The sequence below is a fragment of the Lepidochelys kempii genome, chromosome 7 (genome assembly GCF_965140265.1).
Source record: "Lepidochelys kempii isolate rLepKem1 chromosome 7, rLepKem1.hap2, whole genome shotgun sequence".
NCBI lineage: Eukaryota > Metazoa > Chordata > Testudines > Cheloniidae > Lepidochelys > Lepidochelys kempii.
In genome coordinates, this window is record NC_133262.1 from 35,978,630 (window position 1) to 35,993,839 (window position 15,210).

At 54.8% G+C, this 15,210-nt stretch overlaps 1 protein-coding gene across 2 annotated transcripts in view; it reads left to right on the forward strand.

Annotated features, from left to right (window-relative positions):
- The first annotated feature begins 14,155 nt into the window (after window positions 1-14,155).
- The window catches only part of NUP210 (nucleoporin 210), a 117,722-nt gene continuing 116,667 nt past the window's right edge, over window positions 14,156-15,210 (forward strand). For both annotated transcript variants that reach the window (XM_073352190.1, XM_073352193.1), the window contains exon 1: window positions 14,156-14,658. In XM_073352190.1, the coding sequence (XP_073208291.1) occupies window positions 14,483-14,658 (176 nt within the window). In that variant the 5' untranslated portion in view covers window positions 14,156-14,482. The remainder of the gene's footprint in view (window positions 14,659-15,210) is intronic.

Here is a 15,210-nt window from a genome sequence, read left to right on the forward strand (position 1 = left end):
TTATGCTCGAGTGAAAGCGACTATCTTGGATGCCTTCGACATTACCCCGGAAACCTTTCGGCGACGGTTTCGGGAAAAGGTCTACCCACCGGGCGCCAGACCCCGGGCGGTGGCCCAGGAACTGAAGGATGCGGGTACCCGATAGCTCCAACCCAAGCGTCAAACCGCAGCTGAGGTGACAGAACGGGTCATCCTTGAGCAATTCGTGCACATCCTCCCACCCCAGGGGAGGGCTTGGGTGTTAAGGCACCGGCCACAAAGTCTGAGCTCGGCCGTTGCACTTATGGAGGACTTTCTCGAGGCTGAGGCCCCGATAGGACCAGCTGCCCGCCCCCCAAACCCTGGACCCAATGCACAGAAACTTGAACGGAGGGGGCCTGCCTCCCAAACCAACGCACCCCACCGTACCCGACGACCAGAAGGCGGCAGGACCGAGTTTTCCCAACGGCCCGAGTCGACACCACTCTCCGGCCCTGGACGCTTAACCCGACCACCAGGCCCCCGCCCACTCGGCGGCCCCCCCAGTGCCCCTACGCGGCTTGCGCGCCCAGAGGTAGGACCTTGTTTCCGATGTGGCGAGTATGGGCATCTGCAACGGGGCTGTCCTGCAATGGACTGCAACTTTGGCCTGGTGTGCGCCGTGGAGCAACGGGCCCGTCTGCCCTCCGTGGCCAAACTGACAGCTCCCATGGAAGTTGCCGGGGTCCCCGTGGTGGGTCTAGTCGATTTGGGCTGTGGGCAGACCCTTGTCTGCCAGGCACTCTTCTCGGACCCCCAGCAGACCGTCGGGGAAGTACGGATTCAGTGCATCCACGGAGATGTAAAATCGTACCCCACGGTGCGGGTCCCCATTACGGTGCATGGAGTAACGCAGTTAATGAATGTGGCGGTGGCGTCATCCCTTGCCTATCCAGCGATCCTGGGCCGGGACTGGCCAGACTTCGTCGAGGTGCTCCAATCCCTACCCACCAAAGAGGCATTTGAGGGAGCCCCGCCTGAGAAGAAGACAGGGCCTGACTCAAGCTCCGACCCTGGAGCTGCGACCCCGGGGGGTGTTGAACCTCTTGAGGGAGACTTGGGAACACAACCCGTCTGCAACACAGGGTCTCTTGCAATATGTCTTACAACTGCAGGGGCGGCTGGCGTGGGCGGGCGAGCTCGCGAGGGAGAACTTAAACACCGCCCAAAGAGCCCAGGAGCAACCCTACAATCGGGGCGCCCAGGCTCGATCATTCGGGCCAGGGGACCGAGTACTCCTCCTGCTCCCCTCGGAGGAATCAAAGCTTTTTGCCCGCTGGCAGGGTCCGTATGAGGTCCTCCGCCAGGTAGGGCCGGTAACTTATGAGATTCGGCAACCTGGTCGCCGTAAGGAAAAGCAGATTTATCGTGTAAACCTCCTAAAACCTTGGCAGGACCGGGAAGGGCTCCTAGTGGCCCCATATCCCCCCGAACCGGAACTGGGGTCCCAACCACCCAAGGAGTCGGATAATGGTGAACCCCAGCTAGCAGAGACACTCACTGTCGAGCAGCAAGAACAGGCACTCTGCTTAGTGAGGGCGTTCCCCAAGACGTTCACCACGAAACCCGGGCGGACTACGCTCACCTACCATGTGATCCAGACGGAACCCGGGGTGGTGGTCCGAGAGACAACCCAGCCATTGCTAAGACGAATGTGGGAGGCCGTAGAGGAGGAAGTCCAGGCGATGTTGGAGCTGGGTGTTATTGAGCCCTCCCAGAGTGAGTGGCGGAGCCCTGTTGTCCTCGTACCGAAGCCCGATGGGAGCCGGCGGTTTTGCATTGACTTCCGGAGGGTCAATGCCATCTCAAAATTTGATGCCTATCCGATGCCCCACGTCGACGAGCTCCTCGACCGGCTCGGGGAGGCCTGTTATATCACCACTTTAGATCTCACCAAAGGGTACTGGCAGATCCCCTTGGATCCCAGGTCCAAGGAGAAGACCGCGTTTGCCACCCCTTCAGGGTTATACCATTTCACCCGGATGCCTTTCGGCCTACATGGGGCCCCGGCAACCTTCCAGCATTTGATGGACCGGGTGTTGCAACCACACACGAAATACACGGCGGCCTACCTGGACGATGTGGTCATCTATGGCAATAACTGGGAGAAGCACCTTAACCAAGTAGCGGCAGTCCTCCGGGACCTCCGTGCCGCCGGGCTGACGGCCAACCCGAAAAAATGCCGAATCGGTCGGGAGGAAACCACTTACCTGGGGTACACCTTGGGCCGGGGGCAGGTCCGCCCCCTCATCGGGAATGTCCAAGCACTCCAGGAATGTCCGGTGCCGACCACGAAGAGGCAAGTACATCAATTTTTGGGCTTAGCTGGTTATTACCGGCGGTTTGTACCCCACTTTGCAAGCATTATGGCCCTGCTAACGGAGCTCTGGACAAAGGACAGTCCCCGCCGGGTGCATTGGTCCAACGAGTGCGAGACGGCCTTTCGAACCATCAAGGAACAGCTGTGTAGCGATCCAATACTCTTCATCCCCGACTTTCATCGTGACTTTATTGTCCAGATAGATGCCTCAGGCGTTGGGCTTGGGGCGGTCCTCTCGCAGGAGGTGGATGGGGAGGAACACCCGATTGTTTACCTCAGTCGGAAGCTGTTCCCCAGAGAACGGAACTACTCCGTCGTGGAGAAAGAGGCCCTAGCCGTTAAGTGGGCAGTCGATGCTCTCCGCTACTACCTCCTCGGGGCCCTCTTTATACTGGTTACGGACCACGCACCCCTGAAATGGCTCAATAAGATGAAGGACAATAATGCCAGGCTGATGCGATGGTATCTCGCTCTGCAGCCCTATGCCTTCATGATCCACTATCGGGCGGGACGAGACAACGCCAATGCGGATTTCCTATCCCGCCTCGGAGAAGGTGAGGACGCCAGCTCCGAAGATCGGGAGCTGGATTTGAGGGGTGCGGTATGTAGGGAGCCAGGGTGGCTCCCCTCCAAACCAGAGGGTAAAGAGCCACCCTCTGAGCCTGAGTGGGCAGGGCCAGACCAAGCTTCCGTCAATCCCCGGAAGGGAAAGGGTGGGACAGGAAGTACAAAAGGTGGAACCCTCTGCCAAAGAAGAGAGTACCAGGGAGGGAGACAGACACAGGCGGCTGGCTGTTCCCTCGCGATCCTGCTGCTGCCCAGGCGAAGCCCTGGGCAAGGAGGAGCCTGACCGGGGGGAAGGCCTGTGGCAACCAGGGCTGCCGGCCGCTGAATACCCAGAGGACCTGGAGGGGCTGGACTGCAGCCCGGGCCAGCGTGAGTCCGATACCGAGGGGGAGTGGGAGTGGCCCGCAGCGGAATACCCGGAGGAGATGGAGGAACCGGAGCTGCCCGCAGCGGAATACCCAGAGGAGATGGAGGGACCGGAGCAACCCGCCTGAGAGAGACCGGGTAGGAAGTAGCCCAGGGGCCCAACTACACCGTGGGGTGGGTGTGTTTGGTCAGCGGGCGCGGACGGCCCCGCTGACCCAGTGGCGGGACCTTTGCCTCCCGCCACTGTCAGGGCCCTGGGCTGGAACGCAGTGGAGTTGGGTGGGCCTGCGTTCCCCTACCCCGGCGCTCCCTTGCCTGAGGGGTGCGCCACTGACTTGTGCCGGCGCTCCCCTGCCTGAGGGGCGCGCTACTGACTCTTGCTGGCGCTCCCCTGCCAGAGGGGCGCGTTACTGACTCCAGCCAGCACACCTTCCCGCTAATTCCCCAATGCCTGGGAGGTGGGGCCGAGGCCTGCCACGGAGACCATTGCTCTCCATTGCCCCTAGGGGCTCGGAGGACCGACCGACACCTGTCACAGTGACAAATAGATGCAGTTCAACCAGGAGTGGCACGACCGATGGGCCTCCACCCGGACATAAGTAAACATCAAGACATCATCCGGGTGATGGTCACGCCGGATGTCCACCAGGGAGTGATGTTCGACAATCTCCCGGAAGATGTCCGCAGTGGCCAGGCTCTGCTCAGTCCCTGAGTGGTCCTGCTCCTCAAGGGCAGTGTTCAAGTCCCCACCCAGGACCGGCACGCATGAGGATCCAAGGAGCCAAGGAAGGCGGATGCCTGCTGATAGAATCGCAGCCGCTCCGGGCCCGATGTTGGGGCACAGACGTTAACGAGGTTGACCATGAGCCCCTCCATATGGACCCGGAGATGCAGCAGGCGGTCCAGCACAGCCTCGGCGACCCCCAGCACCTCGGGCCGTAGGTCGGGGGAGAACAGGGTCACCACTCCAGCCGTACGAACTGAGAGATGGCTAAAGTCGACCCTGTCCCCCCACTCCAGCCACCAGCTGTCTTCGGCGGCCAGATCCATATGGGTCTCCTGCAGGAAAACCACAGAGTACCCCCCTCCTGAAGGAAGGAGAGCACCTGGGACCTGCGAAGACCCATCCTACAGCCCCCAGTGTTCAGTGTTGCAAAGGTGATAGGTGCCATGAGGAGGGCTGGGGGGGATCCTCACTGGCAGGGACGCTCACGGCCCCCAGTGGGCTGCGCAGCAAACCGTGACCTACCCCGAAGGTGAGCAAGGAGTCACAGAAGCTGCGGGCCTGGTGGTCAGTTGCGGCACCCTGCTTCCCGGTCCTTTTACCCTCCCCCATGAAGGCTCTCGCGGCCTGGAGGATTTGATGAAAGTCCCCCCATCGCTGGAGAGCGAGCTGCACCTTATTACGGGAGCCACGGACATCTTCAGAAACTCCCACAGCTCTTCTTGCAGCCTATGGCGGGGCCTCTGGCCCCCATCGTCCTCCGGTGGGGCCCCTGGCACAGCCCCGTGGCCCACCAAGATGGGCAGGCAAGTGGCAGACCCTTGACGTGGCGCCCGATGGGCTGGTGCCACGTGGCCCGCCTCAGACCCCGGCTCAATGGGGAGAGGCGGAGGGAAGATAGCAGCTCCTAGTGGGTCGGGACAGAGAAACACAAAGGCCGCTCTGTGGGGGTCACCCTCCGGGAAAGGGAAGGAGACAGCCCCAGGAGCAGCAATGGCATTGCGGGAGGTGGAGGGGATAGGGATGGGGTCAGGAGTAAGGTTGGGGAGAGGGACAGAGGCAGGATCCTGGGCCCCAATAACTGGGCTGCCGGGAGGTGGCTCCCCTTAGTCTGGCTCAGGGATCTGAGGAACGGGGAGGGGATCCCCAGTGATTCCGGGCTCAGGCTCAACGGCAGGTGTAATAGCCATGGCATCAGGAGGTGGGCAATTTTTAGTGGGGCCCCCGCCCGAGAAGGAAGTCAGTTGCCCCATGCCAATGGGGGATACCCCTGGTAACTCGGGTCCCAGCCGCAAGGCACTGGCCCTTGCCTCAGCAGGCTCGACGGCCGTCAGCGGAGCGCCACCTGCAACCGGGCAGGTTGAAGAGTCCAGGGGACCCTCGGAGGCGGGAGCAGAAGCAGTGGTTATGGGGAGGGAGCACGGGAAACGGAGGGCCGGGGTGAGGTCACTCAGGTCGAGGCCCGCTGGCAGAGGGTCGTCCTCCCGCTGGGTGACCGGGGTCAGACCCAGGGCCTCGATCTCCTCATAGATGGAGGGGAGATCACCTCCCACCACCCCGGGGCCCTCCCAGCCAGCACCCGGAGTGATGCTCGCTTCAGGGCTCGCAGGGGCTTCAGATGTTAAAGGGGCAGGAGGGGCTCTATTGGAGGCCTTCGTGGGGAGGGACCCCGACTGAGGGGGCGTCGCTCCTCTCCAGTGTTGCCACAACTTCCCCAGCCGGCACCAGTGGATGGAACGCAGCCATGGGCAGGGCGGAAGGCTCGGCAGCGGTGCCCCCCTTCCTGGTTTTCTGGGGGGCCTCCGCATCGGATGGCAGGATCGGAGCTCGAGCCTTCTGCTTGCCCCGCTTTCCCTGTACTAGGGTCCAGACTTCCATGGCATTGTCTGCGGGCTGAGTAACAGGGGTTAGGTCTGGGGGCAGGGATGATGACTCGGGGAGGCAACTGTGGGGCAGCACGGGGGCAGGGGCGGGGCAGATTCCCTCTGGGGCGGGCCCTGTCCCATGCCCGGCGATACTCCCACCACACCCTCCTCTACGGGCTCCGCCAGAGTGCATGCAGCAGAAATGGGGCTCTCCCGCTCATCTGGGTGTACTGAGGGAGGTACCCCTAGGGCCCGAGCAGGAGCAGTGGTGGGCTGGGAAAGAGAAGGGGCGGCTCTGGGGGCTTGGCAGCCAAGGATGCTGGCGATGATGGGGCCGGCGCCCTGCCGGGGTTCAGGGGTCCCGGGCACTCCTCCATGCCGGGCCAAAGGGCAGTCCCTCTGGACGTGCCCCATCACCTGGCAGAGGTAGCACCAGGCCTCCACCGTGGAATAATGCACCCAGTAGTGGGCCCCCTAATAGGGGACCTAGTAGGGAACCAGGAAAGACCCCTCAAGCGCCTCTCCGCCACGTGCCGCCAGCAGCAGTTGAAGCTGCCCCTGCCGGCAGAACGAGAGGACATGACAGAGGGCGGGGTCTTTGCAGCCCAGCGGGAAAGGGCTGATAATGGAGATTGGTTTCCTCAGGGTAGAGCAGGGCAGCATTGGGGAGGAAAGGAGGTCAGGACTACATGAGCACTCAGGTCCTCCAGCTGCTACAGGGGGACGAACATGCCCCCCACCGCCAGGCCCTTCTCCACCGCCTCCTGGGCGGCAGCCTCCGAGGCAAGGAAGAAGACAACCTTGCCATATGTTTTGGAGGCTGCCATGATGGCTGTGGGCCCCACCACCTCCCTCACCAACGCCCAAACGTAGGTCTCCGCATGGGGCGAGGTGGGCATCAGGAGGCAACGGACTCCGTGCTTCCTGGTCAAGGTGGGGAAGGGGCCCCGGCCGCTAGGGATGGCAACAGTGACAGTGGTTGGGAGAGATGACGTAGTAGTTCGCGGCGGGTCTGCCGCCACCTGGGCATACACTCGGGGGGCCGGAGCAGGGGCCTCTGCGGTGCTGGTGGAGGGAACAGTGGGGAGGGATGCTGCAGCCGGTGGCAGGGCTGCGGCAGTGGGGGCAGCCCCTGCCATGGAAGGCTTAGTCTTTCGAGTGGGGCTCTTTCCCTGCAGGCCGGCAAGGCCCCCCCCACTCAACAGCAGCATCAGCAGCAATCCAGGGAAGGATCACTCCAACCAGCAACAGCTCAAGGGAGGGAGAAGGAGCTCCAACCAGCAGGGCAGCCCGAGCAGACTGACCTTTTTCTCCTGGAGCTCTGGCCCTGTGGGGCTTAAAAGCCAGCCCTGGGCAAGAGCCAGGGCTGAGGGCAAGAGAAGCTAGGCTGATTGGGGAAATGGCTGCAGCTGGGCCTATAAAGAGGCTGCAAGGCTGAAGCCTTGCCAGAGTCTTTTGTGTTCTGAGAGGGAAGGGCCTGGTTGCAGGGACCTGAGGGAATACCTAGTTTGGAGTAGGGCTGAGGGGGGAAAGGCCTTGGGGGCAGAGAAGCTCTGGCCTGGAAACCCCCAGGCTGTGAGGTCTAGATTAGGGCCTATTAGGTACTGGAGTTGCAGCCCACGGGTAGACCAAGGCAGCAGGTCGAAGCCCCCTTGCCTGTGTTGAGTGGCTGATCCACTGCAGTCTGTCCTGAGGAGCGGGGCTAAGCGATGACTGGCAGTAGCCAAGACTGAGGTGAGGTCTTGTGGGGTAGTGGATGGGGGTTCCCTGGGGAGGGGAGACCCGCAGGGATTGTTAGGGGTTTACTGTCAGGGGGTAGCAGTGGGTCCTGGGAGGGACTGGGGCTAGGGGTAAGGCAGATCACCAGACAGCGCTCCAAAGGCTGATGAGCTAATTCCCAAGGACAACCAGCAGGACACACTGCTGGGTGAGTCCGGCTCTATTACAATGCACTACATGGGCATATGTCATATGACTAATCTTACAAGAAGACTAATTTGGACCCATACCTTACATCATAAATCCACTCAGTGTGTCCAGACCTTCACCTAACAGCTGAGGAAATTAGTTGTACCACTTACTGATCATTTATATTTACTACACATATTAGTTTTAATATACATATAAGGGAAATAGCAAGTATGGAGCCTGATCCTGTTATCCGTACTTCCACAAATAGATTACTTCTGTGGAAATACTCAGGGCTCAATCTTACAAATACACACATGTTTAACTTTAAGCGCATGCACAAGTCTTCAGGAGCAGAGTCTGAGTCACAACACAGAACAACAGCCTTTAAAATATTTTAGGTCTTTTTTTAAAAAAAAAAAAAAGACTTAAAAACAGGTTGTCAAAAAGGTGAGTATGAAACTTACATTTAAAATAAGAATGTCCCTTAATAGAACATTCCTCTAGCGAGGGGTGAGGTGAACAAATGCATGATATTGAGAGAATGCAAATAGAAGAAGAGGGAGGGGGTAATAATAAATCATCAAAGGAACACAACAATCTGGTTGGGGTATACACCAGTATTAATGACCTTTAATAAAACAGATTGGAAGTGCCTAAAATATTAAACATAACATTCAAAATCTGATATTTAAGTGTATCAGCAGTCAGTGAAGGTGGAAATATGGAGGACAGTGAGAAATTGTCAAAGCTGAATGGACTGGAGGTTATGGATCCAAGAATGTAGAAGAATATTTCACTTGCCGAATGGGGATATTCTGTAATCAATGGATGAACTAAGTTTTTAATAATACTACTTTGCACTTACATAGTACTTTTAAACCTTTTGGCACCTTCTAAGTATTGTTTATTGACTAATTTAGCAGCCCAGCCAGACTACCAGTTGAGAATCACAATGAACAGCTTCCCTGTACAGTCCATGCTGGAACCATACCTCTCATTTTAACTTCCCATTTGAAATAAAACACTTGATTTAACATTATTTTAAACATACATGTGGATACAAATGTCTCTATACTCTACATAAATAAACACCATTACTGAAAACATGGTCCCATTCTTCCATATACCTAATTAAATTACTCAATAAACCATAGTATACTTGAAGATACCAGAATACCTTCTCCCACCCCAAAAAGGATATACTACTATTTTTGTGGACTTTTACTGGAACAGGGAAAAACAAGACTAGATTTAAGTGGGTTGCCAGGCTCCTAAATCCTAAATTCTTTTGTGAATGTGGGCTCCAGTTCCTATCCTTGGCCACATTGTACCCAGATGATTCTCTTGCGCAGAGAGGTAAAGGAGGAGGTCACAATGATATCCCCTTTATACTTTTGCAAAGTAATGGGTATAACTGGAGCCCAAGCACAGGGATAGCTACCTCCACCCACCTGCTAGGATGTGAGCCTCCAAAGTTGGTGAGGAGAAGGTGGTGCCATTGCTCATTCCCCCTTAGTACTAGTCAGCAGAGGTAGACTGTACACAAGAGGAGTATGCTGCACCATCCCACATGCATCGAAGCTCCAGGAGGCTGAATTCCAGAGGCAGAATTCCTCCTGGAGCTCTCCTCTGGAATGAAGCAAAACAAGCCGCCTGTTGGAAAACATAATTTATTCAGGTTTCAGAGTAACAGCCGTGTTAGTCTGTATTCGCAAAAAGAAAAGGAGTACTTGTGGCACCTTAGAGACTAACCAATTTATTTGAGCATAAGCTTTCGTGAGCTACAGCTCACTTCATCGGATGCATACTGTAGAAACTGCAGAAGACATTAACTACACAGAGACCATGAAACAATACCTCCTCCCACCCCACTCTCCTGCTGGTAATAGCTTATCTAAAGTGATCACTCTCCTTATAATGTGTATGATAATCAAGGTGGGCCATTTCCAGCACAAATCCAGGTTTTCTCACCCCCCGCCTTCCAAAAACCACACACACAAACTCACTCTCCTGCTGGTAATAGCTTATCCAAAGTGACCACTCTCCTTACAATGTGTATGAAAATCAAGGTGGGCCATTTCCAGCACAAATCCAGGTTTTCTCACCCCCCTCCCCCACACAAACTCACTCTCCTGCTGGCAATAGCTCATCCAAACTGACCACTCTCCTTACAATGTGTATGATAATCAAGGTGGGCCATTTCCAGCATAAATCCAAGTTTAACCAGAACGTCGGGGCGGGGGGGTAGGAAAAAACAAGGGGAAATAGGCTACCTTGCATAATGACTTAGCCACTCCCAGTCTCTATTTAAGCCTAAATTAATAGTATCCAATTTGCAAATGAATTTCAATTCAGCAGTTTCTCGCTGGAGTCTGGATTTGAAGTTTTTTTGTTGTAAGATAGCGACCTTCATGTCTGTAATTGCGTGACCAGAGAGATTGAAGTGTTCTCCGACTGGTTTATGAATGTTATAATTCTTGACATCTGATTTGTGTCCATTTATTCTTTTGCGTAGAGACTGTCCAGTTTGACCAATGTAGATGGCAGAGGGGCATTGCTGGCACATGATGGCATATATCACATTGGTGGATGTGCAGGTGAACGAGCCTCTGATAGTTTGACTGATGTTATTAGGCCCTGTGATGGTGTCCCCTGAATAGATATGTGGGCACAGTTGGCAACGGGCTTTGTTGCAAGGATAGGTTCCTGGGTTAGTGGTTCTGTTATGTGGTATGTGGTTGTTGGTGAGTATTTGCTTCAGGTTGGGGGACTGTCTGTAGGCAAGGACTGGCCTGTCTCCCAGGATTTGTGAGAGTGTTTGGTCATCCTTCAGGATAGGCTGTAGATCCTTAATAATGCGTTGGAGGGGTTTTAGTTGGGGGCTGAAGGTGACGGCTAGTGGCGTTCTGTTATTTTCTTTGTTGGGCCTGTCCTATAGTAGGTGACTTCTGGGAACTCTTCTGGCTCTATCAATCTATTTCTTCACTTCTGCAGGTGGGTATTGTAGTTGTAAGAATGCTTGATAGAGATCTTGTAGGTGTTTGTCTCTGTCTGAGGGGTTGGAGCAAATGCGGTTGTATCGCAGAGCTTGGCTGTAGACGATAGATCGTGTGGTGTGGTCAGGGTGAAAGCTGGAGGCATGTAGGTAGGAATAGCGTCAGTAGGTTTCTGGTATAGGGTGGTGTTTATGTGACCATTGTTTATTAGCACTGTAGTGTCCAGGAAGTGGATCTCTTGTGTGGACTGGACCAGGCTGAGGTTGATGGTGGGATGGAAATTGTTGAAATCATGGTGGAATTCCTCCAGGGCTTCTTTTCCATGGGTCCAGATGATGAAGATGTCATCAATATAGCGCAAGTAGAGTAGGGGCGTTAGGGGACGAGAGCTGAGGAAGTGTTGTTCTAAATCAGCCATAAAAATGTTGGCACATTGTGGGGCCATGCGGGTACCCATAGCAGTGCCGCTGATCTGAAGGTATACATTGTCCCCAAATGTAAAATAGTTATGGGTAAGGACAAAGTCACAAAGTTCAGCCACCAGGTTAGCCGTGACATTATCGGGGATAGTGTTCTTGACGGCTTGTAGTCCATCTTTGTGTGGAATGTTGGTGTAGAGGGCTTCTACATCCATAATGGCCAGGATGGTGTTATCAGGAAGATCACCGATGGATTGTAGTTTCCTCAGGAAGTCAGTGGTGTCTCGAAGGTAGCTGGGAGTGCTGGTAGCGTAGGGCATGAGGAAGGAGTCTACATAGCCAGACAATCCTGCTGTCAGGGTGCCAATGCCTGAGATGATGGGGCGCCCAGGATTTCCAGGTTTATGGATCTTGGGTAGTAGATAGAATATCCCAGGTCGGAGTTCAAGGGGCATGCCTGTGCGGATTTGATCTTGTGCTTTTTCAGGAAGTTTCTTGAGTAAATGTAAGGAGAGTGATCACTTTAGATAAGCTATTACCAGCAGGAGAGTGGGATGGGAGGAGGTATTGTTTCATGGTCTCTGTGTATATAATGTCTTCTGCAGTTTCCGCAGTATGCATCCGATGAAGTGAGCTGTAGCTCACGAAAGCTTATGCTCAAATAAATTGGTTAGTCTCTAAGGTGCCATAATTTATTCACTGGCTTCATATTCAGATATTTAGCAGTTATATTTCAAATCTGGATGCTGAGGCTTTATTGGAGGTGAAAGGATTTGAGAAAATGTTGTCTGAATATGCAATGAATGTCATTATCAACTAGCTTCATGCAGAGCACCCATAATCTTTGGAAGCAGGCTGCTGGCATGATGAATTCCACTCTATTTTGGTCTCAACAAGCCTCACTCTGGCTGAATCCTCTTCTCCAGATTGGCAAGCCCCCTTTTTATGACAAATTCTCCCTTGGTGTAATTACACTGAAATCAGTGGAGTTACACCAGGCATAAATGTGGCCAATGATGAGATTAAACCTTTGCCAGTCTGTAGTAGGAACTGCAGCTACCTTTGATACAGCTATGGACATATTTTAACATAAAAGGATACTATTCAATAGTTCTGGAAAAAAATGTACTCTCCACACATACTACTGAACGGCAATATCCTCACTAGCACAGCCTGGGCTTCAGATAGAGCTTCAAATATGTCAGCAAGTTTTCTGAGCCAACAGTTTGACCTAAATATCTTAAACATGTTATGGGAAACAGATCTTGCAATCATCATCTTCCAGAATGGGCAGTCATTACCTGCTACATTGTTGTTCCTCATGTGCTGATTCAGAGATACACACACAACTGGCAAGTTATTTTGCCTTAACACAGCTGAAGATACCATTAAGGTTTTGCACTAGAGTAAAATGTTGGATGAAGCTGGGCTACATATTTGCTCTTGTGTATCTGTTGGCAATAAAACCAAAAGCCTCATGGAGCCAGTGGTGTAGTGGTGTATGCAACATGAAGTCTGAGAGGAATGCACATCTTTTCCTTTATTTCAGGGGTTCTCCAACTGGAGGTCAGGACCCATCCAGGGATCGGAAGGTTCTTACATGGGGGGGGGTCACGAATTGTCAGCCTCCACTCCAAACTCTGCCTTGCCTCCAGCATTTATAATGGTTTTAAATATATTAAAAAGCATTTCAATTGATGGGGGGGGGGGGTCACACTCAGAGGTTTGCTATGTGAAAGGGGTCACCAGTAAAAAAAAGTTTGAGAATCACTGCTTTATTTACATGCTTTTAAGGTTTTTGGATGTGGTGTGTCCTGACACAACCTTAACTGTCACAAAATATAACTTTTGTTTGTTAAATTATAGAAACATGGAAAAATAACCCTATATTATTTAATGTTTGGGCAGTCGGAACAAGGTAGGGAAAGCAGGACTTCTGGGTTCCTTAATGTTCTGCTGCTGACTCACTAGGACATTAGTAAATAATTTAAATTTCTCTCTGCTTCAATTTCCCCACCAGTAAAATTGTGATATATCACATTCCTACCTTAGTCTTCCCTTCTGGAATGTCTTTTGCAGAAAAATTGCTTCTCTAAATTGAGATATCTAATGGCCCATATTTGGGTAGTGATAATTCCTCTTTTCCCACTGACTCAGTGCAAGGTGTTTCCTAAAGGCCATAATGAGTGCCAAAGGACTAATTCTACTAAATATAAACATGAATCGACATAGATGTGTAGACTAACAGTGTGATAGATATGGCTAAATGTGAAAAAAATCCCCATGTGCAGTGTGGCAAAATGGGATATGAATGACTGTGTGCGTTGTGTTCACAGTAAATAGCTTTACGAGATTATTCTGCCGCAGAGGACACAAGGATGGGTGAGTTTGGAGGCTTAATCAACGTTTGTAAAATGCTTTGAGATCTACAAATGAAATTATTATTAAGAGGGAAGGTAGCATGGACCAAACTACACCAGGAAACCTGGGCTCTGCTCCCATCCGTTTGGTGACCCTGAGCAAGTCACTTTGGGCCTGATTTCGAAGACTTCTGGGCACTTAGAACTCCAAGTGAAGTCAACCAGAGCTGCAGGTGCTCACCGCCTTTGTAAAAAAAAACCAGATGCTCTGTTCCTGAGCTTCCCCCACTAAAGTGGCACAGCGCCACACACCACAATTATTATGCAAAAACCCAGGGACACCTGTCCGACTCCTAATTTAGGCTGCCCTTAGATTTCCTTTCATCCCTTACTGGGATGGGTTGCCACAGCCAGCCTTCAAGGCTGGAGAGACCCAAGCGCCTACGCTCCAGGACCACCTGAAAGTGAAACAAAAACTGCCTGCTGCTGCCGGGGGTTACAGAGACTCGCTGGTGGCCAGGAGCTGCCATGTGACATTCGCTTTTTGCAGCAGCACTTGCGGCTGCTCTCCCCGCCTGCGGCTGAGCGCCCGCCCCCGAGGCACACGGCCCCGCCCCACCGCCTCGGGCCCGGTTTCCCCTTCCCCGGCCGCTGACGTCCCTCGAATAGCAGCACAAGGCGGGTGATTGTGATTCTGGCGAAAGGTTCGGAGCCTCCAGCGGGCGCCGCGGCCACCCCGGTGCCTCTTGGTCCCGGTGCAGCTGGGCTCATCCCCTGCCCTTGCCCCACACACGCGCCGCCTGACAACAAGCGTTGTGGCCACGGCTAGGCCACTTTGTAGCCGGAGACCTTTCCCCGGCTGCGGGCCCCGCATCCCGCCTGACCCCCCCTCCCTACCTGCAGCCCTCCCCAGTCCCCCGGGCGCGGGCAGGGAGAATGGCCCAGCTCGCTGCCCCTTCGCCCCGGGCGCTGCTGCTGCTTCTCCTGCTGCTGCTGCCGCCGCCGCCCTTCTCCGTGGCCTCCAAGCTGAACATCCCCAAAGTGCTGCTGCCCTTCGCCCGGAGCACCAGGATCAACTTCACCCTGGAAGCCAGCGAGGGCTGCTACCGCTGGTGAGTGAGCGCTGGGGGCAGCCCGCCCGGGCGCTCCTCTGCTCGGGGGCTGCCTGTGGCGCGGGCGGCCCCTCAAGAGCCAGCCCGGAGCAGCACGTGGGGCTGGGCGCCCTGGCAGCTCGCGGCCTCGTCCCTTTGTCTGCAGCCGCCCGCCTGGCTCTGGCCGGGCACCCCCGGGGGAGGCGTCCGCTCCCGCGCGCTCTCCCCAGGGGGTGCGGCCGAGCTCTGCAGCCTTTCACGCCCCTGAGAGCAGCCGAGCCTGCAAGGCAGCGGCTGGGAGCCTGGGCCCGAGGGCGTCCGTGCACCTGGCGCTGCAGCACGCCCAGGGCGGGTGAGATCTGAGCCCTGCGTGCTGCTGGGGCTGATAGGAGCGGGCGGGTCCCTGGGAAGGCTGGCCTGGGGCTGAGCGTGGTGTGAAATATCAGCTCCTTGCACTGCTGGGCCCCGAGAGCCGCACACACCAGCTCTGCAGCTCTGTGCCACGCGTGTTTGCACAGGGCCCAGACCGCGCTGCTTAGGTGCCCCGTATAGGTGGGAGAAGGGCTGAGAGAG